This window comes from Mchenga conophoros, linkage group LG1 (genome assembly GCF_057382185.1).
Source record: "Mchenga conophoros isolate Kocher_MC1m ecotype Shallow Benthic linkage group LG1, M_conophoros_male_GT1.1, whole genome shotgun sequence".
In the NCBI taxonomy this organism is placed as follows: domain Eukaryota; kingdom Metazoa; phylum Chordata; class Actinopteri; order Cichliformes; family Cichlidae; genus Mchenga; species Mchenga conophoros.
In genome coordinates, this window is record NC_140526.1 from 29,776,153 (window position 1) to 29,798,828 (window position 22,676).

General features: G+C 40.2%; 1 protein-coding gene across 3 annotated transcripts in view; it reads left to right on the plus strand.

Annotated features, from left to right (window-relative positions):
* The first annotated feature begins 5,067 nt into the window (after positions 1–5,067).
* Positions 5,068–22,676, plus strand: part of map2k5 (mitogen-activated protein kinase kinase 5) — a 59,098-nt gene continuing 41,489 nt past the window's right edge. For all 3 annotated transcript variants that reach the window (XM_085274178.1, XM_085274188.1, XM_085274197.1), the window contains exons 1-8: positions 5,068–5,525; positions 5,698–5,746; positions 6,556–6,623; positions 13,385–13,454; positions 14,218–14,258; positions 15,564–15,631; positions 15,739–15,787; positions 17,288–17,352. In XM_085274178.1, coding sequence (XP_085130304.1) covers positions 5,427–5,525; positions 5,698–5,746; positions 6,556–6,623; positions 13,385–13,454; positions 14,218–14,258; positions 15,564–15,631; positions 15,739–15,787; positions 17,288–17,352 — 509 coding nt within the window. In that variant the 5' untranslated portion in view covers positions 5,068–5,426. The remainder of the gene's footprint in view (positions 5,526–5,697; positions 5,747–6,555; positions 6,624–13,384; positions 13,455–14,217; positions 14,259–15,563; positions 15,632–15,738; positions 15,788–17,287; positions 17,353–22,676) is intronic.

A 22,676-nucleotide genomic window follows, 5' to 3' on the forward strand; every position in this document is an offset into this window, starting at 1 on the left:
TTAAAGATGTTTATTAATTTTTATGTTACAGGCAGTAATGCATTAGTCACCTGGCAGGAAGGGCCAGCACACACACCAATGTCACTACAGCTTTCCACTGATTCACCACAGTATTGGGTTTGTCATCTGCTGTGAACGACTAGTATTAAGTGAGTGACAATGGCCCACTTGACATGTTGTCAGTGCACATACTGTTAGCACAATAACATGTTAATATGAATTTGATTTGATTCTACCAAGAAATGTTTTCCAATCGTGGCAGGTCATAAGTCAGGTTAGAGACTATTTTTGAAAATTAAATTAATTACTGAGCTTTCAATTGCTCATACACAGACAGTAAAGGCACTTAGAGATATTATTCAGTGTGAGCACAAAACCAAACCAATGAATTTATCATTTTCATCGTAGCATTTATTTCCTTTGTTACTTTCATTGCTTAGTTCAATGCGTCGGTCTTTATATGACACATGCTCGCTCGCCGTGATGAGTTCTTTCACACAACAAAGGTCAGAGGCATCACTTACAGAAAGAGAAGGACCCCCACAAACACTCAGTTGCTCCTCTATCAATTATTGAGCCGCAGTTGTCAGTTGAAAAGCCAGCCAGACTTTCCGTTGATCTGTTTGATGAATATTTCAGCTGACAAACCGGCCACCTGACACTCCTCACCAGAGCAATGTGTGGTTAGAGAGAGGTCACGCGTTCTGGCCACAGTCATGCACATGTGCATGCACATGTATATACAGTTACAGTGTAGCTGTTGTTGCTATTCTATTGTGAATGCTTTTAGTTACTGTTTGTTTACATTACTTTCCCCCCAGAACTCTCTGTGGTGGTATCTGTGTTGACTACAAACAAACAAAAATAACATGTTTCCTTAATATATATGTGGACACTACACGTTGGAGGAAAATGCTACTATAGCCTGAACGATATAGGATTTTTCGGCCCGATACCAACATTTGCAAATATTTATTTACTTTTTCACACTCCCCTCGACTCTGCTTGAATCAGCTAGTTATTTTTTAGCATTCCCAAAAGGAAAGTTTCAATGTACAATGTACTCCGGTGGACTAACTATGCAAAGTAAACTTTATGCAATGTCGACACTTAACATGATGAAGGGTGTCATCTAGACTGGCAAACAGCTAATATTGGCCAATATTATCATCATTATCAGACGATATCCATCCATCCTCAAGTTCCTCTCTCAGCCCTTGGTATTTTTCCAGCTTTTCTTGTTTTTTCTTGTTAATTTTGCTATCACTTGGTATATCTGCATCTGATATGGCCGTCTGCCTCTGCTTGTCTACCACTACCACGTCAGGTTGTTCTTCCAGGCCATACTTGGCACAAATGTTCCGATGCCGGCCACTTGGTTATGGCATTCCATGTATGCCCTTCCTGCTAGCATCTTGCACCCTGCTGTTATATAGTGGATTGACTCAGGGGCATCTTTACACAGCCTGCCAGGTGTGATAGACCCCAGCCTCTATGGATCTTGTGCTGAGAGCTTGTTCTGCCATGATTTGTTCCTCTGTGTTGTCTTTCAGTCCAGCTTTGTCCAGCCACTGGTAGGACTTCTGGATGTCAGCCACGTCTTCTGTCTGCTGATCACACTGTACACACTGTGCAGGAGCCTGTCCTTCCATGATGCTTCTTCTCTTGCTCCTCTTCTACTGGCTCTGACACTCACTAGTCCCCGGCCACCTTTCTGCTTAGGGTACGGTCTCAGGGTGCTGGATTTTCGGTGAAACCCTCCATGCATGGTAAGGAGCTTCCTTGTCTTGACATTAGTGGCTTCTATCTCTTCCTTTGGTCAGCTTCTTATCCCATCGGGGTATCTGTGTTGATTGATCAGGTCTTGTTGTTTCCATTCTGCTGATTTCTCAGGACTTGCCTTAATCTCTACAGGTACTTGGTAGTTGCAGCTTTCCTAGCGGCCTCCTCGTAATTCCCAGATATTCGTAGCTGTCCTCAGTGTCCCCTCTGACTACCTTCCCTCTTTTTGTTACTTTCCGATCACACTTCTCCAGTTCAAACGGCATTCCCATCCATATGGACTTTTATTTTAGACTTCACCAACCACTGCTTTATTATTCAATGCAGAACACAGATATCTCTTTGCTTGAAGGAAGATACTGATCATTGTAAATAAAATAACATTATAGGTAATCCATGCTGATATTTTATTTTGAGGTTTACTGAAGAACAGAGTAAAATAGTGATGGGTTTCCTGGTGAGTTTGCACAGGGAACACTCAGGATATTTTCATCTAAAATTTTGGGACAATCAAATTCCTAGGATGAAACTGCCAGCTCACTACAAGAATGTTACATGAAAGGGAAACGATTCACCACTTTGAGCATTTTTAATTAAAAAAAGAAAAGTCATATTTTGCATTCAATATAATGATTTGACCACAGCATGAAAGAAAAGCCAAGAGAGCTTGGATGAACTAGTGATGTGTTATTTATGTGGGGCTCAGCTCAGATGCTACCTCACTAAAGGAGACATACCCCATAAATTTTTCTGTGGCCACTATGAGCAGGTCAGGAAGGCACCAATATTTCCTCTTTATTAGAAACAACAGAAACAACATACAGCCATAAAAGGGGCCCTCTGAGGTGAATCTGAAAGACTGGAAATGGCAAGAAACGTATGCAGTTCGAGGAGCTGAAAGGTAGTCACACAACCCATTTCTCTCCAGTCAGTTCATACGCATCTTGGTGCATTTCCTCATAACTCTTCCACCAGTGACTCACAAAGTCCTCGTGCTTCATCACAGGTCAACTTGGAGATGAACTTTAAAGGAAGAGGTAACAAATGATCACAGCCTCTCGGGCAATTCATATCTGCTGAAGTGCCATAACCGTCTACGTATCCTGACCTCAATTTGGAGGCTGCGTGTTGTGAAGGCCCATCTGAGTGAGATGGTATCGATCTGAGCGGGGGCTCTGGCAGCATCAATAAACAACAGGCTTCAGGCTTCAAGGCTGAGGAGACACATCTCTATTTCAGCTGGAGGGTTTGCATCTGGATACCTGAGTTGGGACGTGGCCCTGGAACAGATGGTGGGACATGTTTTTCTTGCTGAGCTCACAGCTCACATTTGTGAGACCAAGCCAGTGATATTTAGCCCACCCTGCTGGATCTATGAAGGTAAATAAGGCCCCAAACTACAAGCTCACATTTTTTACTCTAAATAATTACGAATTAAGTTTAAGGGGCACATTAGATATAGAAAGATACCAAGTAGCAGCCAATATAGCAGAGAACGATCAATGCTTAACGGGTAGACAAATAGCATTTCAAGATCTTCTATATCAGCATTACAGCGAGAGACGACGGTGCTGACTTTGGCTCGTTAATCAATAAACACAACGAGCCGCCCAATATGTTTGACACGGACTAATGAAATAATAATCATCAAGAGAAAAAGAGGATGTGAACAAAGGCTGCATTTCTTAATAAACAGAAGAAAACAAAACTAAAGTGAAAGGAATTTGGCGGTCCTGCCAGGCAGTTTTGTTGCTGTCTTGTTTACTTGCTTTTCCCTCTTTGCTGAGAAAGTTAAATAAGTGTGCTTCATATATTTAGAGTCAAACTGAGCTCTCTTTGCGCTAAGCAGCTTGTCAATAGCAAGAAAAGAGGCATGGAGCGAAAGAGGAGGCCTGATAAAACGGCTTTTAATTACCAGACAGTGAATGTTGGCCTTCCTCGTCCACTTTCCCCTCCCAGCTAAGCCAGGAGTTTGATTTCTGATAATGCGGATTGCTGACTGGGCTTCATCCTAGTTGTCCCTAAAGCAGAAGGATCTAACGTCACGTCCTGGGAGAGCACGTCTGACAAAGTGCCATATAGATCCTCTGCTTTTCATCAGAAGTCAGTGCTGGTCGAGGCATTAATCCGAGTGCTTGATGGCCTTGCTTGTGTTTCCCCTTTTGTATCCAGTTGCAATTAGGCGGAGTAATAATTTCAAGCATTGCATGGAAATCAGTGGGTCTTTAACCTAATTGTTGGTACAGGTGTAAGATCAGGAAGGATCAATGCAATGAACTCGTAACATCCCTCTGGGAGTGTTTTTTAAAGGTTCAAGTACAGACAATTAAATAAATATATGGTAGATTCAATGTTTTACATTTCCTTTTCTTTTTAAGTGAGATGGTAATCACTGATAGAGGAGTTCATCCTCAGGCCAATATGGGATGGAGACATTTTTTGTAAGAGCCAATGAAACCCAGCCTAGTGCAATGGCCGGCACAGCACACACACCACCACTGAAATTGTTTTCAACTGGCACATGTATTGTATAGCCAAATTTGAGCCATGGGGAGACAGAGCAGGCTTTAACAACTTCTTATCATTACACAGAACCCAGGTGAACAGACTTAGGTATCAGGTCTGTGGGTAGAGCAATGTAAATGAACAGGATAGAGACTTCACTTTACTCAGGGATCAATGTCTTTTTTCCATGAACTGCAATCAGAGCTGTTTATAGAGTGGACAGAGCAGCTGTTCACTCACAGGGCCGCGATCAACACAGGTTTTAAGAGCCCTTTTGTTTTACACTCAATTATATGCTAATGGCGAGCGCAGAGTGGAAACCTTTAAATACTAATGCTGTTTTAATGTCAAGTGAAAGAGGGAAAAAAAAACACTTTTTAAAAAACTGTGGTGGTTTTCATCTCAACAGCAGTACATTTCCGTGTAAGTGAGGGCCATTTACGAAACATTTACAATTGTGATCTAAGGTCATGTTTTTAAAGGAATATTTATCCATAATACCTCAGAAATCTATTGTATTCTCAGTATTGTACTCAACTTATCAACCTTGATCTCAGGTCAGTGTTATCTACAGCAAAAGCGGTAATAATTCCTTTTCAGTGCAGAAACAAAAACTTTTTAAACCGTATGTATATTTCATTTTATAACATAGGAAAAAAAAACCCAAAATAAGATCCATAAGAATAGCAGCGTTCTCTCAAACTTCGCCTTTTAGAATTTGACAGATTGATATAGATAGTGCAAGTCTTTTATTTTGAAAAGGCAACGAGCGGATGTTGATTCGGAAGCGCTGTTGTAGCAGTTTCCTCAAAACTAGCTATACAGCTAAACACCTACGTTAGTACAGTGTAAACTTTGTCTCGTGGAGCAGTGGTGTACACGTTCACACTTCGGGATAAGCCTTTCATACGGTTATGACTTGACTGTGGTGTCGGCGGCGACCGACCTCAAAACGTTTTTGTTTTTTAAAAAGGCTCCGCATCACTTAAATCAAGAATCCGGACTGAGCAGGATGCTAGCATGTATCGTTAGCAAACTGCTGCAGGGAATTAGCTGGTTAGCTTCCACATCCAGTCAACTATTATGAGGCTGAAGCTTCCCTCTTATTGCTCTCACTTAGGTTAAATACTGACAGCGCAATGAACACCGAGGCGATAGTGATCCGAATAAAAACGCCGACAGGAGACATGGACTCGTCCGTGGACTGTCCGTCTCTTCTGAACTTCAATGACTTGCTCGTGAGTCTGCCTCATGCCAACTATCACTTTTCACTCACAGACACACTGCACAAGTCAAAAACACACGGACTGTTTCTGACTCAGCGTGTCGTAACCCTGCCTCATTAATATCTGTCAGTCTAATAACCATCCTTAGCTGTCTGGTCCTAATTCACCCTGTCAAACATTACAGGTCGCAATCAGAGATGTCATGCCTGAAGCCACTGTCACGGCCTTTGAATGTAAGTACCTGCTTTAGAGTTGGACTGCTGTAATGCTGCAAGAGGAAGCTTTGAATGACTGTGTTTACACACCAAAACAATAGCCCTGTAATGTAGGGACTTGTAATCAGTTATCAGATTGGTCTGAAGGAGAGGAGATCTCATGCAGCTGTGTGAGAGTAAGAACCGATCCCTGCTGTCATGGGCTAGACTCTAGCCCTCTTGAACGGGCTTCATCTATCTGAGAGAGTAAAAAGCTTCACACATTTTCATTGTGTTAGCTTCTCTCTTCTCTGTTCCCTTTTTTTACTACTCGTGTTAACCTCTAGCATGCGTTTTATCCAGACATGCCATAGCTACTGTACTAACTGATTGATTGACAGGAACAGTTGAAGTTTCTCTCATTCAATCAAATTAAGATTTAGCCTCTTGGTATAGGCACCATTCAAGCCTGTTTACGGGTAGAGTGCAAAGAGTTTGATTGACATACAAACATAAATACTGCTTACTGAGTGCTTTTATACATTATATTTTATTGTATGATTTTGATTGTATGTTTTGGCTCCCCAAATTTTGCTATTGCATTAATACTTAATATGGAATGATATGCTTTTTTGTTTGCATGCCTTGATTCTATTAAATGTTTATTATACGTAAAAGTGTTGTTTTACAGTGTCTTCTGTTTATATTTATTATACCACACTTGTTACTGCAAAAAAAATCTGTTTTGAATTTTCTCTGTGATTTCCCCCCTTCCCCATTATTAGTATTTTATTTTTTACAGTTGTACTGTTTTTGTGTTTTTGTTTTTTGTTTTTTGTTTTTTTTAGACGAAGATGAGGTGGGAGACAGAATCACAGTAAGAAGTGATGAAGAACTCAAAGCCATGTTGTCATATGTGAGTACATAAATGTTGCATGCAGTACTTTGACCAAGTCAGGCATAATATCCACAAATTGCGAAAGTCTTGAGCGACCCTTGCTTCCTCTTTATATTTTGTTTCCAACAAGCTGGACTTTGTAAGTCTTTAAAGTGCTCTTGAGCATAATTCTCTAGGCTATCTGAAGGTCAGGATATTGGCTGATTTTTTATTTTTTTAAACTAGTTTTCAGTTCAGTCTTCCTACCTGACCATTTTAAGAGGACTGATGTTTGTTGTTTTGAGCTATTAGTCAAAAATCACATATCTCAGCAAGGTGTGTCAAGAAATCTGAAGAAACTAAACAAGTGGAGAACAAAAGAAGATGTGGTAGGCCTAAAAGTATTATTTACAGTAGATGAAAAGTACCTGAAAGTCCACAGAAAGTCATTAAGGCATGGGAAAGCGAGGGTCAGATTAACATGAAGAAAGGTAAAGCAAAAAAGAGACAGAGAATTTTTTTTAAAAGGGTGGGAAAAAAGACACAAAGGACAATAGGTCACCAACTGCTGCATCTGTAACAAAACGCATTCAGCAAATAAAAAGCACCTGATAGAGGATAGATACGCAAACGTACAGTCTTTCTGTGTGTATGAGTAATAACACTCATACACACAGAGTGTGATTGTGTGGTTTTCATGAAAGTTACTTGATTATGAGTTTGATAAACAACAACAACAGCCACTGGTAGCCAGAGGTGACAACCTAAATTACACAAGAAATGGACTGAAAATATGTGGCAACAGGTCTTATGGAGTGATGAAGCTAAATTTGTTTAAAGTTTGTTGAGTTTAGGTTAAAGGTAGAACAGTGAGTGTCTACAGCTATCTGTTAAACACTGTGAAGGCTCCGTCATGGTTTGGGGCTGCAGTTAAGCCTGTGGTGTTGGAGGTCTTGTCAAAGCTGATGGATTCTGAGTGCAGAAAAGTGTGGCCAGACTTTGATACACCATGCAATCTCATCTGGAAAGTGTGTGCCTGGCAACAGCTTTATTATTCAGCATGACAATGATCCTAAACACACTGCCACTGCGCAGAAAAACACACAATTGAACACAGTCAGTCATGGATTGGCCTCCCCAGAGCCCAGACGTCTGTAGCTTTTCAGCTCACAGCCCGACACACACCAACACAACAGCACAGATAGCACAGACGTTAAGGCGGCGAGGCACGATTGCGGGTGCCGCTCAGGTGCAGCGTCGCTGCAGACCACGCCCCGCCACACACATTAACCAGGTAAAATACATATTTAGACAGAATTTTGCAAATATCTATTTTTCATTTTTCAGCAGCGTAGTGCTTTTTTTTTCCAATTATTTTTTTTTTTAAAAGTCAGGTCAAGGCTCCAAAAGCCCAAAGGTGATTTAAGGGCGGCGGCTCACAACAGTTTTTCTTTGCTACATGGGTCATTTTAGTTCAGCTGGGTGTCTTTCCTTTTGTTATATTTCTTTAAGAGTTCAAAATGTGTTAATTACATGAATAAAATGTAATTTTCTCTGTAGCACTTCATGGATTTAAGCAACACCTTAGTTGTTTACACAAAGCATAAAGGTAAAAAAAAACAATATATACAGTGTTATCTTCATTTTAGATGTCAAAAAGTACTTGCGGCTCCAGTGTTTTCTTTTGCATGGAAATTGCGTCCAAATGTCTTTTTGGGTGTTAAAGGTTGCTGACCCCTGGTGTAAGAGAATTCACACTGTTTAAGAATAAATATGGTCACACCAAATATTGAATTTCAGACTTGTTAGAATTATACAAGCTCTATACATATGCTGTATTTCTAAGTATGTCTGCACATGTGTCAATAAATCACTGCACCTATTTCCTAATTTCCTAGCAAAATATAAAGAAATGAGGGGTTGATCAAGGCTTTTGCACAGCACTGTACATGCCAGGGTTATGTTTTCCAGTTATGCTGCTGCATTGTAGCATTCTTACTGTGTGCCGATTCCTCATTGGAAAGTAGTTCTGACAGAAACTGTTCACATTCAATCCTTTGTGCAGTTTAGATGACATGGCCAAGAGCATGTCTGAACTACATTTGAGCATTTTGAAAGGTCCTCCTCCTTTATGTGTTCTGCACTATTTTGGTTAATTTTTTTTGTGCAGCTTTTTAGAGCCATTTAAGTGTCTGGGGTTTTGTATATTGTATCGTTTGGAAAGCTTTTGAGGCACGTCAAATTGACATGACACAGTAACAAGGACGTTGTTCAGATTTTCTGTATTTTTTAAGTGCTTTGCTCAGCGCCATAATAAAGCCACTCACCTCTCTTTTTATTAAGCAAAACCTTAGACCCAGTCAATCCTCAACAATCCTGAACTCTCAGTTTGAGTGTTTACCTTTCTAGCTCGCATGGACTTAAGGTGTAAATAAGTCATTTTAAGAATGGTTTGAAAAAACCTTTAGTATTAAATATGCTACACCAAAGTTTTTAATGTTAAATTAAAAGGCGTTCTTCGATAGCCACCAAAGCCTTGGTTGAATTCAAAATGACCTCATCAATCTGGTGAGTTACATCAAATACTATAAAATACTTGGCCTAGAACGAGAAGCACAATTCTTCAGGTAGCAAAACATGAGACGGCAAGATGCTGATTTGATGGCAATCTCCACTGACGTAGTTATTTATAATATAACATGAAGAAATTGAAGCCATATAGCCTCATCTAGTAGCAGTTAACCTATGGCAATATTCAGCAGCACACATGCAGACACGTCCCACATCCCCTTCAGCTCCCTCAAATACTGCAGTATATTTTCATATTCGACCATACTTACTGTTCATGCCGCGGACAGTAAGAGTAATGGCGTGTAATGGGTTTTCTGTATGAAGTACACTGTAAACTAAATGAACTGTCAATTTTTATTATTTATTATTCAGTACTTAAAGTTTTGCCTCATTAAAGAGCAGCCCCCCTGGGCTGCAGAGTTGTTCAAAATCTACTTTCATCTGTGGATGTCTTTTACCCCCCATCAGCTCACAATGATGCTACTAGAGCCACAGGCACAATTTACACTCCCTGCTTCTTTTTTTTTTTTTGTCCATTTTTGTCATGCATTCACTTGTGGTTGCTTTTTAATCATTAAGTAGCATAGGGTAGCAGGGTGATTAAGCAAAAAGAGACAGATGTTGTGCCAAGAAGTGTTGTTAGACAGACGTGGAAAAGGCTTTGACCTAAGCAAGTTTTGTTTTCCACAGATCCAGCGGATGTTGTTCTGTGCACTGTCCTGTTAAAGCTGGAGTAATGGTTGAGAAAGGGGCAGTGTTTACAGTGGGACAAATTATGATTTGATCTCCTGCTGAATTTGTACGTTTGCTCACTTACAGTGAAATCAACAGTCTCTAATTTTTATGGCAGTTTAATTTTAATGGAGAGAGACCAAAATTCAACCAAAATCCAGAAAAAAAATCCTGTTGCATAAAACTTCTAAACTGATTTGCATGTCATTGAATGAAAAAACCATTTGATCTCCAAGCAAAACAGGACTTAGTACTTGGTAGAAAAACCCTTGTTGGAGAGTAGAGCAGTAAGAGGTTTCTTGTAGCTGGTCTTCAGGTTTGCACACATCTCAGGAGGGACTTTTGCCCACTCCTCTTTACAGAAACTCTCTAAATCCTGTAGGTTTCTTGGCTGCCTCCTGGCAACTCAAAACTTCAGCTCGCTCCACAGATTTTCTGTAGGACTGAGGTGTGAAGATTGACGAGGTCACTCCATGACCATAATGTGGTTCTTCTTTAGCCACTCATGTGTTGCCTTGGTGGTCATCGTCATGCTGGAAGACCCATCCAGCACCCACTACCCATCTTCAGTTTTCAGGGAAGTAGATTCTCGTCCAGGAGTTTAAGGGTGCATGGCCCCGTCCGTTGTCATCTTGATGCGATGAAGTTGTCTTTTACCCTTAACAAAAAAACAGCCCCAAGACATAATGTTTCCACCTTCGTGCTTGACATTGGGGATGTCGTTCTTTGGGTCATACCCAACATTTCTCTTTCTTCAGACACGGTAGGTCGATGCCAAAGAGCTCAATTTTGGTTTCCACAAAATTCCACAGCAGCTTCAGACTTCCATGATGCTGACCAACGTTGACTTGATGGTCATTTTTTATATTTCTTTCATTATATGTCTGTGTGTGCACACAGCCAGTCTGTAGGAGGTGTAATTCTGGCTGGGTTGAAGGGGATTAAATACTTTTTTGTAATAATTCTGTCTTGCTCCATTAAAACCACGAACTTGCATTAACATTAGAGACTCTTAATTTCTATGTAAATTTTGGTTGTTTCTATTTTGATGTCAGCCCAAGAAGTCATACGTCTGTGATTTCAACAAAAAAGAAAAGTTGTCATTTATCATGGGCTAAATGTTTAGTTGTATGTTACATGGAAAATATCGCAATTAATTACAGAACCGTGCAGACTTGTTTTACTTGTTAGATAAAATTAGGCCGACACTGTGGTTTGTTTTTATTGCATTTTTATTTGTCTGAAAAAATGCATGTCCAAAAACCTTGAGTTCCTTGTAATTTGTTGCAGATGAAATGAAAATGAAATGAAAAAATTGATATTTTGTTAAAGAAACATTGAAACGTGTATTGTTTTTGCTGGCAGTTACACTTTTTGTCTTTATTCTGACATGCCTTAGGTGTATATAAATTTATGACTGACCCCTGCCTCTTTCTACAGCGCCCAATAGAAATATTAAGTATCCACAACAGTGCACAGCTTTTCCCACAGATTTCAGACCCCATTTGTTCAGTGAATTTTTGGCAAACAAATCTCGGAGCCTCATAATGGCTTTCTACTCATGGGACTGCCAGCTGTACAAAAAGCTGCTGATCACCTGGAAATACTGGGCTCACTAGACTATAATTTACGCTAGCCGTGTACTTTGAATGTTTTATGCAAGTGTTATGCATTTCAGCTCTGGATTGCATTTGTATTTAGGGTTTTTTTTTCCCTGTTGTTTGCTGCCTTTTGGCCTCCGTGGAGACTAGTGGGTTTTTGCTTGAGTGTTATTAATTCCAGGTGAGCAGACAGCCATTATATGAAATTAATAGGAATTAAGGGAAGCAGCATGTTAGGTGAAATGTGGGATAATTCAGTTTCTTCACGGTTGCTTTGTGTGTGTCTGTGTGTGTGCGTTTGGGAGGGTGTGTATATTTTTATTAGGAAATGTATAATCAGGCTTTTAAATACGCTGTCAGTGCACGATGTTTGCTTTCTTTCTCTCTTCTTCTTTTTTTTTTTTTTTGTCTTGTTCAAGATCTTTGCTTTAACATTGCCCTGCGAAAAATTCACGCTCGTGATTACTGAGCAAAATTAATGCTCAAATTCAGCACTTAATTAACATCAGTCTACAGAGGGCATTTATTGTGAGAAGTATCCCCCAGCACTAAGAACATTGATTGCTACATGCTCCTGCGAGACCCGCTAGACTTCCAGGCATTTCTAATCATTGTTCGACACCTTGAAAGACAGACGCCCCCTGTTCAAAGTTAAAGACCAGCCTATGTCAGGTGCTTAAAAAAAACAAAAAAACATGTGACCTCATCCCTTCCTCACTCAGCTCCCCCTGGAGGTAGTGGCGCTAATTCCACCATTCCCATTTGCTCTTGGTCTGCTAATGATGATGAGACTCACACTTTCTCTCTCTTGCACTCTGGCTTGTCCCTTAAGGCTGAGCGATGGTATTTGGGATCGGACACTGTTTAGTTATTGGCCAACAATGGAGAATGTCTTTTAATAACACACCTACTACAGATTAGGTGGTAATTGCAGCCTTAATCAATAAGCTAGCTGAGCGGAAAATTAAAGGTACGTGAAGCCCGAACACCCCCAATTCCCCCCCCCCCAACACACACACAAACACACACACACACCATGTTTTTTTGCTATTAAGACCCATTGTTCAGATGCGGCCTATTGAGAATGCTGGAGGGCGAAAGCAGAGGGCTAGGAGCGAGGAGGGGATCTGACAGTGATAAATAGGCCTTTTAATAACAGCTGTGCCACATGGGTAGCCATTCTGATCCATTCCAATCCAAGCCGTGCCCATCGTCCTCCCTCCTGCCTCCTCAGTGAAAGAGCATTTACATTTTGCTGCGATCACTCAGTACTAGTTTGTAAATGAATTACAATAAACTTGTGTATGTGTGCACAATATAAAGACATCGTCTCAAACTCAACCCCTGCAAAAGCAGAAGACATCAACAAAACGCACATAAGTAAACACACACACACACACTCTCTCTCCCATGCTCACACACACTTGCGGTTTAACAGATGGTTTGGTTAACTGAAACATCAATTATTGCATTGCCTTGGCAAGCAACCGAGAGGCTCCAGAGTGCGTGCATGCACGTGTTAGTCCTGTAGGATATGAGTGTTTGGTGAGCTGTTGACCTGGAGGAGAAAAGGGTTAATGCTACACTCCTTCAGAACAAGCCCACAGGGCATTGGTCCTCGTCTGCAACAGATTTCCGCACAGCATGCTCACGTTTTTTTTACAAAAGACTGTGGATTAATTCTGGTGGCAGTTAAATAAACATTTTGTGTGTGTGTAATACTCTAAAATTAGGCCATGTAGTGTAGGGTCAGATCTTCAAATTTAAGGTTTTTCTACCTCTGTCGTGTGCTGATAACATTCTTGTACAGATATTATCTGTGAACTTAAATGCATGTAAAGTCATTTCAATTTAGTGTCACACTCGACTGTTTGTCATTTGCTTTTCCCCTTTTAGTACTGCAACACAATGAATGAACAACGCATGAATGGACTGCTGCCGGACCCTCTGCAGATTTTTCCAAGAGGTACAAAAGTGAGATGTTCTATTTTTATCACGGGCTAGGCGATGCTAACGGCTGCTTTGTAATTAACGTGGTGACAATTAATCACCAGCACCATTTAAATATATAAAAATATTCACACTTTATTTGTAAACGCCTATTTTACTAAAATTAGTGTACATGACCTGCTCTGTTTTCACAAAAATGTGAGCATTTGGTGAGTAGGAGTAACAGTGGAGCCTCTGGATAACATTAAAATTCAGCGGCTGGCTTTGTTGTTGGATGTCATTCATAAATCTACATTTCTTTTGCTCCAAGGGCATTCAAAGTGCATGCTTGTGTTCAGCTCAGGCTAAGCCTTGCCTGCATCTCTGGCATTGTGCAGTTTCTGTTCCTAAACTGGTTTTCATAATGAGGGCCTTTTCATAACATAGTTTTTCTATATTTTCAGCTAGTTTTCACAACGCTCAAAGACATACATAATCTCTAACAGGCCCTAGGGGAGATGTGATGAAACATTTTATTGTCTCCCTTTAGCTCTCTGGCTCACTCTGTTTCTCTCTCTATCTGCCCCTCTTTCCTCTAACGCTGTGATTGTTTTCTTTCTACCTAACTACCAACCAACCATCTCAAGAGACCAACAGCTCAATCACTCTCTTGTCCACAACTAATTTTTTAGTAACTCTCATTTCATCATTTTTTTCCTTCATGAAGAACTGATTCCTTTTCACCACATTTGTAAATGGCCCAGTGATGTGTTCTACAATCTAGTCAATTACTGTTTCAGCCGGCAAGACTCCAGGGATCCGGAACATACATGGCCTGAAGGTACCTATCTCAATAATTGTTTCGGCTGCCTTACACAGAGAATGAGGGGAGGGTGAGAAGTTAAGTCAAATGGATTGATAATGCTGTGTTCCACTTATTGAAATGTCAATTGAAGTCAAGGCTCTCCTTCTCTTTCACTCATTGTCTTGCTCCCCTCGACTATGTTTATGCATTAGCATATCTGGCTGCGGCTGTAGCAGGGCCTGTCTCTCTGCTTTTCCATCCGTCTCTCTGTATTCTTGATTCTCATGCTGCGATAGTCATTTAAGAACAAGGTGTTATCTCCCCTCCAGAGTATTATGATCCTCTCATTCCCTATGATAGAAAGAGTGTCAGCGTTGGTTAGAGAAAAAACTAAATCGGGCAATAAGAAGATGTCATTGTTCAACCATGAAATTGTCATTACAAGCCCCCAAATGGCCTCTCGCAGACCTTCCCATTTTATGTTAGGCATATGTTGCTATTGAAACTCACTGCTAATTACCATGGGTTAAATGACTTGACACCTCCTCCATCTCTCCAGATGATCCATATTATATCCATCTGCATTTCAATGATAAAATCACCCCCCCCCCCCCCCCCCCCCCACACACACACACACACACACTCACAAATACTACTTTATGTATCCTCTGAGGAGCTTTGAGAAGTGCTACTGAACCGAGTCAGTTTTTTTTTTTTAAAGGTCAAGAGTCTGTTTTGAGAATACGATGTTCTTTCCAGAAAACCTTTAGTCTTTTGCTAATCTTTCCCTGCTTTTCTCCTGCTTTAATACAAAAGTAATTGGCCGAGGGAAGCCCTGTGTGCCTTTTTAAATGAGGTTTTCTTGGGCACTAATTAAAGAGACATTCCCTGTGCTTTAGTGGACCCAACGCATTGGCCTTTTGATCTCAATTAATATGCTATTTTTAGTATCTCCTTTAAAGGGTCTTGTCTCTCCTTTTGTGTTCATATCTAGGTTGAGCCTGGAGGTCTTTGGAGTAAACATAGATGCAGATGAATAGATGTAAAGAAAAAGTCTCCCACGAGGCACGAAAATGGGAATGTCTTAAGTTTTCGTCTGGACTCTCCCAGCTGATTTTTGCTGTCTTTCTTCCTGTGCTTTTATGCAAATAAAAATTTTCTTCTTCTTCATTTGGCTCTTTTTTTTTTTCTTTTTTTTTAAACAGTCAATTGACTTCACAAGCTGAAACGAGAGGCTTGTGTTTTATTGTCCATGTGACCATGTGCTGTTTTTTTTTTGTGTGTGTGTGTGTGTGTGTGTGTTTTTTTTACATTCTTATGCCTGTCTTTGCACACCTTCAGGTTAATACAAGGCCTAATCCAGCAAATGACTGCAGTCACGCTGTCCCAGACTCTATAGCTAACAACAGGTGAGCTTTCTGGGGCACAAGGATCATGTTACACTACCTGGAATAAACAACTAAACCTCTGGTTGGTAAATGTGGTGAAGTCTGATATACTGTTTTCTGTCCTCCAGCTTAAAAAAGTCATCTGCAGAGCTGAAGAGGATCTTGACAAATGGCCAGGTTAGTGTGTGCTTTGGGGTTTCTGTACGATTCCAGCCTGTAATCTTACTGCTGTTGCTCTGAGACCTACTGAGGGGCTGTGGGCATGTCATACAGGGTGTGTATTTGGATGTTGTCTCGTCACGCTGACTGCACCCAATATATAGACTTGCTCTCTCCTTTCTCACTCACACGCACTCTGACTCTGTAACTAGTGTATGCATTCAGACACAGTGGCTATCATGTAGGAAGAAAATTAGACATACAGCCTTCCTGGTTTCTACCTGATTGTTGGGGTTTCACTGTATTACTGTGGGGTCTTTATCTTAAAATATACAGTGCCTTGAGGTGACAGTTGTTGTGATTTGGCACTGCATGAATAAAATTGGAATTGAAACCATCATTTCTCTTTACCTCCATCTTCTCACCTTGCTATCACATTAGTTGTGGTTAAATTAGGGAGGGTCCATTATCACGTGTTGTGTGCAGGCATGTTTACATGTTTACTGCACAGCCTGACCCTTATCAGTACTCATCCACAGTCTAAATATCAAAATAAAGGAACTTTTTAAACTAATGTATTGTTAGTCTGCAGCCTCAGTGAACATCACACACACTGAGGTCATGTTGAACGGAGGCAATAATTAGAAATTAAAAATATTCACTTTATTTTGTTAATTAAAAAATTATACACGCAAATAAAAGTACTTTTAAAAATAATAACAAATAAAAAAATGTATTTTTGGCACAAATTTTAAGTTGTGTAGTTACCAAAACGTGTAGTGGATTTATTTTGCTTTTATATTTTTATTTTGCATTATTAAGGGACATATTTTAATATTGAATAGTGATGTTTTGAGTAATTTTCACCCTAAAATCTTAGACCAGGACAAACGTTACATAATGAACTGTAAAATGTATTTATGAATTGAATACATGATGGCTGTCTTACATAAAAGTATGCTGATATTATACAAAACAACAACATACAACTCTTACTTTTTTTTTCATGGATTTTATTCTGCCTTCTTCAATGCTTAGTTGATATTTATATTTACATAAGCTTTGCCTCAATCAATTATTTCATCGTCCTGGTTGGAAAAATCTACAAAATGTACAAGAGGAGGAAGCTACATGATCACACCCTGACTTAAAAAAATGAATAAATTATGAAATGATTGAAAACAACTCATCATTAAATCCTACAACATTCAGCGTCCCACTCGCCCAAACACAGTATTGTTTCTTTGTTTTAAATTGGACAGCAAAACCTTGTATTGATCTCTTCTCCTCCTTCTCTTATTTTGTTTTTCACTCCTTACGTCGCTGAACTTGGACTGACCTGAATTCTTGTCTTGTTTATAGCCTTCAATTACAGTGCAGTCCCATCTCCCTCACGTGCTCACATCTCTGTCTCTCTGCCAGTTTAGTTACACATGTAATTCAGCGGTTGTATTGCTTCTCATGTTATAACATCCACTTACAATCAGTGTAATCCTGGGTGTGTTTCCTTCTCTGCAGATAAATGCCCAAGATATCCACTATCAGGAGCAACTTGGCCATGGAAATGGAGGCACAGTTTACAAGTAAGTGTTTGTTGGCTCTCACGATGAGGCACCAGCATTGCAAGGCCAAAGCACTGTAATGGATAGTGACACTGAAGAGATTATGGTGCATTCAGTAAGCCTGAAAAAACTGTACCTGGCAGATATTCAACAAGAGTGGGTACTTTTAGATTGAGTGTGACTTCTATCATTTTTCTGTCCACTTTTTCTAACAAAATAGGACTCAAAACTGCATTTTGTGTGAAGGGGTTTCATTCCTCACAGCACTCTTTCTGTTCAATTGTGTCTCCATCTATCACTCACTGTTTGGTGGGGCATCTGTCAGGCTGATTTTCATCTGTACCTTCATTTTTTTTTTTTTTTATTCTGGGTTGAAGGTTGCAAACATATATGATATCGATTTGGGGCTGTAAGGTATGACAGCTATTGACTTAATTGGCCTATAGTAAAGCACATAACCTACCACCAAGAAGACTTCCATCCTTTCTGGCTAGACAAATGTATGACTGACCTGATAACGTTGTGACAAGGTTGGCATTTGTGTCGCTCCTTCTATCTTTCTTTCCCCTACCTTGTGCTTTCTCTTTCCCATCAATCCTCAGCTATTGAGCTGTTTTATTGAGATTGAAGTATTGATCACTGCTCAGACTAACCTTGGCTTGACGGAGTGCTCTGCTTCTGATAGTCCAACAAATCCAAACGTCTATCTTTTTTATTTCTTCATCCTTTTCTTTCCAAACACCTTTTACTCTTTTATGATTTTTCTGAGGTTTTTTTTTAATATATATATTTATAAAGCTGCAGTTTCTTATAGTTGTCATAGAATAAGATTGTTCATCAGTTTGGCACCAGAAGTGGTTACACTGCACAGGGGAAGGCCAATACTGCAAACCCAACAACTTTTCAGTCAATTTAGCCCAGCAAAAAATCTATATGCAATGCTGCTGAACTTTCTAAGGTTGAAAGGAGACGATTTTGAAAAAACAAAACAAGTAATGTTTGTTATTTGTGTTCTATTTATGTGTTTATCTAATTTTAATTTGGCTTTCATTAGTATTTAATGAACATGCTTTAATTATTTGACAGATACTTTTGCAGGTCAGAATCATTTAGACAAGCAAAGGAAACCAAGTGTACTGAAAAATGTGCATGTTGACCGCTCACTCTCATGCCATCTTTACTATGTGTGATGCTAATTCCATTTAGCAAATTTTGTGACATAGAAATGAGGCGATGCTGTGCCCTCTTCAGGACCTGCTGTTCATTCCAGCTTATATTGGGCCTATCACTTGTGAAGAGCACTACGATAAGCTCCCCACCTTTTAACCTCTTAGCCCATTTATGACCTAGAGCCATTTAGACTCAATTGGATGTTACCAACATCTCAGCTCTCCATAGCCACATACTGACCTAACCATCCATCAATGTCAGCCTTTGTTTTTTATTACACACTCTTTCAGAAGTCCATCTTGTCCGCCACTCCTACTGACTCTACGCCTTATAAATACAATAACAAGGACACACAGGCTGTACTTGTGACTCGTGGCGGTGCAATTAAAAGAAGCACATTTGCCTGGCTGTGGTGACATCTACTTAGACATCCACGGCTGCTCCTTTAGTGTCTCAGCCCATTTTCTCCATTGATTTTATTTTTCCTTTATATTGATCATTGCGTTTCAAATGGCTGTGCTTCACTGGTTGATTGCTCTTAGATTTTCTAGTTGTCTGAAGAACCAGAGGCATTGTGTTTCCATATATGTGTCTTTTTTTTTTCAATTTTTTGTTTCCTTTATTAAATTTGGTCCAATATATGAATTTGTGCAGTGATGGGTAAGAACTAGAGCCTTAACAGGTATACATTTTGGGGATGGATAACTTCACCCATAAATGCTCAAGCCTTCTCTGAGTGAAACTGTTTCCAGCTATGCTGCAGTGTTTGGTGTGATACATGGATGTCCCACTCTAAACACTTGATCTGCATTTTTACCAAACTTGAGAACAGTGTTGGTCAAATAAAGCTATTTAAACCTATTTTCTGCATATTCCAGCATATAAAATAAAAGGCAGAGGTTTGCCCTGGTGCAGGTGTGTCGCAGCGGACAGTGGAAGGATCCAGCAGTTTCTCTGTGAATTTCACATTTCCGTGGCAGCGTACTCGGTGCTTGCTCGGACGTTTAGGGGGTTTTTCGTTGTAAAAAGAAGTTTTCTTCCCACACAGTGAGCAGCGGACGCTAATGTTTTTGTCACTTTTTACGGAATCAAACTCAAAGTAACGTCAGTATTTCCTCGCTTTAAACGCTGCACGGTCATATGCTCTCCCGCACTCGTTATATTATCCATTGTTGATCTGTTGCCACGAACGTCGCACTCGCTTACGTCACTGTCACGAGACACTCTTGCAAAAAAAATCACGGTTTTAGTAACGCCCTAACGCAGCGTGCTTACGGGAAAGTAACGATAATCGAATTGCCTTTTTTTGCAATAGTAATCTCTTACTTTACTCGTTACTTGAAAAAAGTAATTGGATTACGCGTTACTGCCCATCTCTGCTTGAGAATAAATAGCACCTTTTGCACCAATCTTAATGTTGAGGATGTTGATCCAAAGACCAAATGGCAGTATCCATTGGAGGAGTCAACAGTGGCTCATAAAGTGTGCTCAACACTCTTTTTAAGCATTCAAGGTGAGGATCAGACTGTTGGTCGTGCTATAACTTCCTGAATCATCTAAATCGGATAATTTCCCGCATTTGACCTCAACTTTAGTGCCTGCAATCATACCCGGACCTACTGCACATTAAAAGCACAGGCGTACTTTTTGACTATACCAATACATTTCTCACTCATCGCCTAACCTTCCTTCAGGTTTAGCTTCCTATCATCACATCCTCTGTCCTAAAATCTAATTCAACTTAATGGGTTGCCTGCGTACTTTGTGCATGTGCTCAGCCCAGGACTTCTATGGAGCAATGTACAAGGCTGATTTTGAAGTGGTGAATATAATTTAGATGAGTTATGGTTTTTGATATTTGTATATGAAGACCTGTTAAGCTAACTTGGGTCTCATTAATGCACATCTATATCTGTTTCATCCACAAGAGGCCTGTTCACAAAAATATTGAGCGTTTTTCATACAGTGGTAAAGAAACCTTTAAACGCTTTTTATTTGAACTCTGGATTTCTGCTCATAATCTTTTGGATTATTAGGGAGCCTTTTATGTCTCTGTGTTTGGGTTTCTGTCAGTCTGTGGCACTTGGGTGACCGGTGAAAGCAGTATCAGGTGAGGGAGTCAGGGAGAGAGAAAGGCAGCTCGTCGTCCATGTGGCAGTGTAAGCATAGCACGTTAGCCCTGATCCAGGAGGCCGATCTCTAACCCACGGCCCCAACTTCAGAGACATAGAGAGAGGCCCTATGAATACTGCATGATGAAGCTTTTATTACAGAGCGAGCTAGAGTGTAAATAAGATCCAGGCAATGGGGCACGTTTACTGGGGTCAGATCAGGGGGAAGTGGCAGGGGGTGGCTATGTAACCTTGTCCCCATGTCTCCTGCTGTCACAAGCCTGTCACTGTAACTCATACAGGGATGTTCGGCCCTGAGGCAGTCAAGGACAACCTCAGAATAAAGCTTCAGTGCAGTAGAGGTCCTATTGCATCTCCACCCCTAAAACATGCCCTGAACATGCATTTCTTTAAACTTGGAGATTAAGAAGCTAGTCACTGTTTCTTTTGTGGCCTCCTTTAGCTGCAGAAACCGCCATCAGATGTTTCCTATAGTTGAGATGTTTGTAACTTGAGACTTGCATGACAAGGAAATAACTTGCAGAGGACCGCTCTTCCTCCAAAACCATGCAAGTCCATCAATATTTCCAGACTTCATAGAACAGCTTATAGCTTGCTATGCTTCATAATTGGCTGAGGTTAAGATCATTGTAGAATTTGTACTTCCTTTATTCCTGAAAAGCAGTGTTCAGTTTTTCAACATTCTTAGCCTCCTCAGTGAGAACAATAAGTTGTTTAGCACGGTGAAGACGTGGTTTAATCTCCTTTCAGGCTGCCACACTTACACAGCCTGCCCAGTCAGTATTTAACATGTCTACCCCTGCAATCTTGCCTCAATTAACATCTTTGTCTTAATTAAGAAGCAGCAGTCATGCTTAACTGATATTGATTGTAGCTTAAAGGAAGACCGAGACATCAAAATGAAAACAAGGCTATCAGCCTTCGTGTTCAAAGAGCTCTGGTCTAGAAAGATGACGCTTAAATTCTTAAACACTGTATCCGTCTTGAGGCAAAAAGAAATGACAGTGTGAAATCAGAAGAAGCTAATGGAAAAAATATTTAACAAAAAACAACAAAAAAAATCTGGCCTTCTTGTTTTATCTGTAAAATTTGGCTCATGGCAGACCTTTGTCATGGGTCCTGACACAAATTGAAGTTGCAAGTAATTCAGAGGATTATTTAAGCAATACTGACTCTACTACCTGTAGATTCAAGGAGGGCATAGAAGCTGAGACCCTGTAGCTATCAGTGAATTTAATAAATTGTTTAATATGTGAGGTTACTGTTTCTTCTCTGGACACCTTGAAATAAATGACAATCACTTAAATGTCTGAAGTTTGTCTTTAATTAGGGGAAAAAGAGAAATGTGGCATGGCTGTAGTCAGAAAGCCAGAGCCAAAGTTAGCTCTAACTGTGGGTAAAAACCTGAAAGGCACTAATAGGTACCATTAATTAAAGGCCTGGGACAGTTTAGAGGTATCTGTCCGAAGAGAAATGCGATCCTCCAATCTTAGACACATTAATCACACCTTGTGCAATGCACATTCTCTCTGGATGACCCACAGACGGTTGAGTAGCCAGGTATCACATTTACTAAGCCTGTTTGTGAGCTAACCAGCCTGTGTGACGTACACTGAAGCCAGCTCATCCCCATCACCTGACAGCTGTTGGACAGTATTTGTCCTTGAGGATTGTATGCTGAGAGGTCACCGGTCCCGTAAACTAACCTTCAAGGGCTGTAACTAAAGCCGATGTTTGGCATTAAGGAGTTTGATAATTAAATCATTATGGGGCCAGGTCGGTGGCTGCTGCTTTACTTGCAACTCTAAACTCTGTCTGGAGCAACTAGACAGAGGCTGACTGCATCAGGTTTTGCGTGATGCTCTCTGACCTTGAAGAGAAATAACAGCAGGATTTTGTCAGTCTGGTTTAGACTCTGCTCAAAAAGTCCGATGTGGATGATTTATAGTCAGTTCTTTTGGTCAATAAAACATTATTGAACTAACTGTAGCATTACTCGCATCATCACAGCTTGTGGTGGTTTTAATCAGATAGTGTTGCATG